Source organism: Mus pahari, chromosome 16, assembly GCF_900095145.1.
Source record: "Mus pahari chromosome 16, PAHARI_EIJ_v1.1, whole genome shotgun sequence".
NCBI classification, from domain to species: Eukaryota; Metazoa; Chordata; class Mammalia; order Rodentia; family Muridae; genus Mus; species Mus pahari.
In genome coordinates this window covers 24,478,970-24,480,509 of record NC_034605.1, presented here as the reverse complement: position 1 = coordinate 24,480,509, position 1,540 = coordinate 24,478,970, and the positions used below count along the sequence as shown (strand labels likewise).

Genomic DNA, 1,540 nt, shown 5'->3' with positions numbered 1-1,540 from the left:
TCATCAATCTAAACATTACAAAACCTCTTAAGACTCACGGAAACGTCACAGAAAAATGCCAAAATTCTAACAGCTGTCAAATTGATCATACTTTTTTCATTAAAGTTGAGATAACCATGGAATATAGTTTTTTATGGATGAATGAGAAATAAGCAAGATTGAATTGTGTTTGCCAGAAAAGATGGCTGTGCACCACATGTGTGCTTTGTGCCCTTGGGGCCAGAAAAGGGCATCAGATCCCTGGAACTAGAGTTACAGACAGTTGTGAGCTGCCATGTGGGTGCTAGGAATCAAACTCAGGTCCTCTGGAAGAGCAGCAAATGTTCTTTATCACTGAGCTGTCTCTCTTGCTCTGTGTTGTCACTTTTAAAGCATGTTAACTTGTGCCCATCCATTCTCTTATCTAAGAGAAAGTAGTAGACACTTGCAAATGATATTAGTGCTAAGTTTCACTGAACAAAGATGGAAGAAGTGACTCATCATGTGGGGTCTGTGATGATGGCTGCCATGCATAGTGCATTAACTGAGCCAAATATGAATATATCTTTGGATGACATCACAAAAGATTAAATATACTAATTATTTATAGGGCAAGGGATATAGTACAAGTTGGTAGAGTGCTGAGCATGTATGAAGCCTTATGTTCATTCCCCAACACTACACAGACTGGGTGTGGTAGTATATGTTTGTAATCCCAGCACTTGGGAGGTTGAATCAGGAGGATCATCCTTAGCTATATAAGGCATTTGAGACTAACTTAGTTTCATGAAATCCTGTCTCAAAAACAGACAGACAAACGAACACTGCAAATTGCTTATATACTGTTGTTTAATTGCATAAAATGCAATGCACATGGAATTGATTTGGTCAATATTTTAGAATATGTGAGCATTACCAATGAAACTACACAAGGAGACACAGCAGATTCCATGGGGGCTCCAAAATAAATTAAAATGCATTCAAGTTTACATTCAGAGCCCCTTTGTGTTACATTTTAGCAAACAGATTCTTAGTGACATGTATTCCCTGAGAATATGCTAATGGTTAGAAACATGGAAGATCTACTTAATCTTCCAAGTTGTCTGCATCCACAAGAGATCTGTATGTGAGAATTACTTCAGCAGTTGGGCTTTAAGATCCAAGGATAACTTTCCTTATTCAAATCTGAACCAGACAACTTCCTTTGTTGCTTTGTTCTCTCCAATACTTTTCCATGGCTTCTAGTTTCTCCTTACTTCGGCAAATCTGTGGTAAAACCTCATGAGTTTTTTCAGTGCATCTTTCATGTCTCTGTTTCTTAGGGTATAAATGAGGGGGTTGAGACTTGGAGTGATGATGGTGTAAAAGAGGGTGAGGAACTTGCCCTGGTCCTTAGAGGCCCTGTTACCAGGTTGTAGGTACATGTAGATGATAGTTCCATAGAATATGGAGACCACAGTGAGATGAGATCCACAGGTATTCATTGCTTTTTGTTGCCCTGCCCTTGACTTCATGTTAAGCACAGTTTTGGCTATGTAGCCATAGGAAATAAGAATAAGGA

General features: G+C 38.9%; 1 protein-coding gene across 1 annotated transcript in view; it reads right to left on the bottom strand.

Annotated features, from left to right (window-relative positions):
- Window positions 1-1,220: 1,220 nt before the first annotated feature.
- Window positions 1,221-1,540, bottom strand: part of LOC110334270 (olfactory receptor 2W1-like) — a 912-nt gene continuing 592 nt past the window's right edge. The window contains exon 2 of the mRNA XM_021216111.1: window positions 1,221-1,537. Within this exon, the coding sequence (XP_021071770.1) occupies window positions 1,221-1,537 (317 nt within the window). The remainder of the gene's footprint in view (window positions 1,538-1,540) is intronic.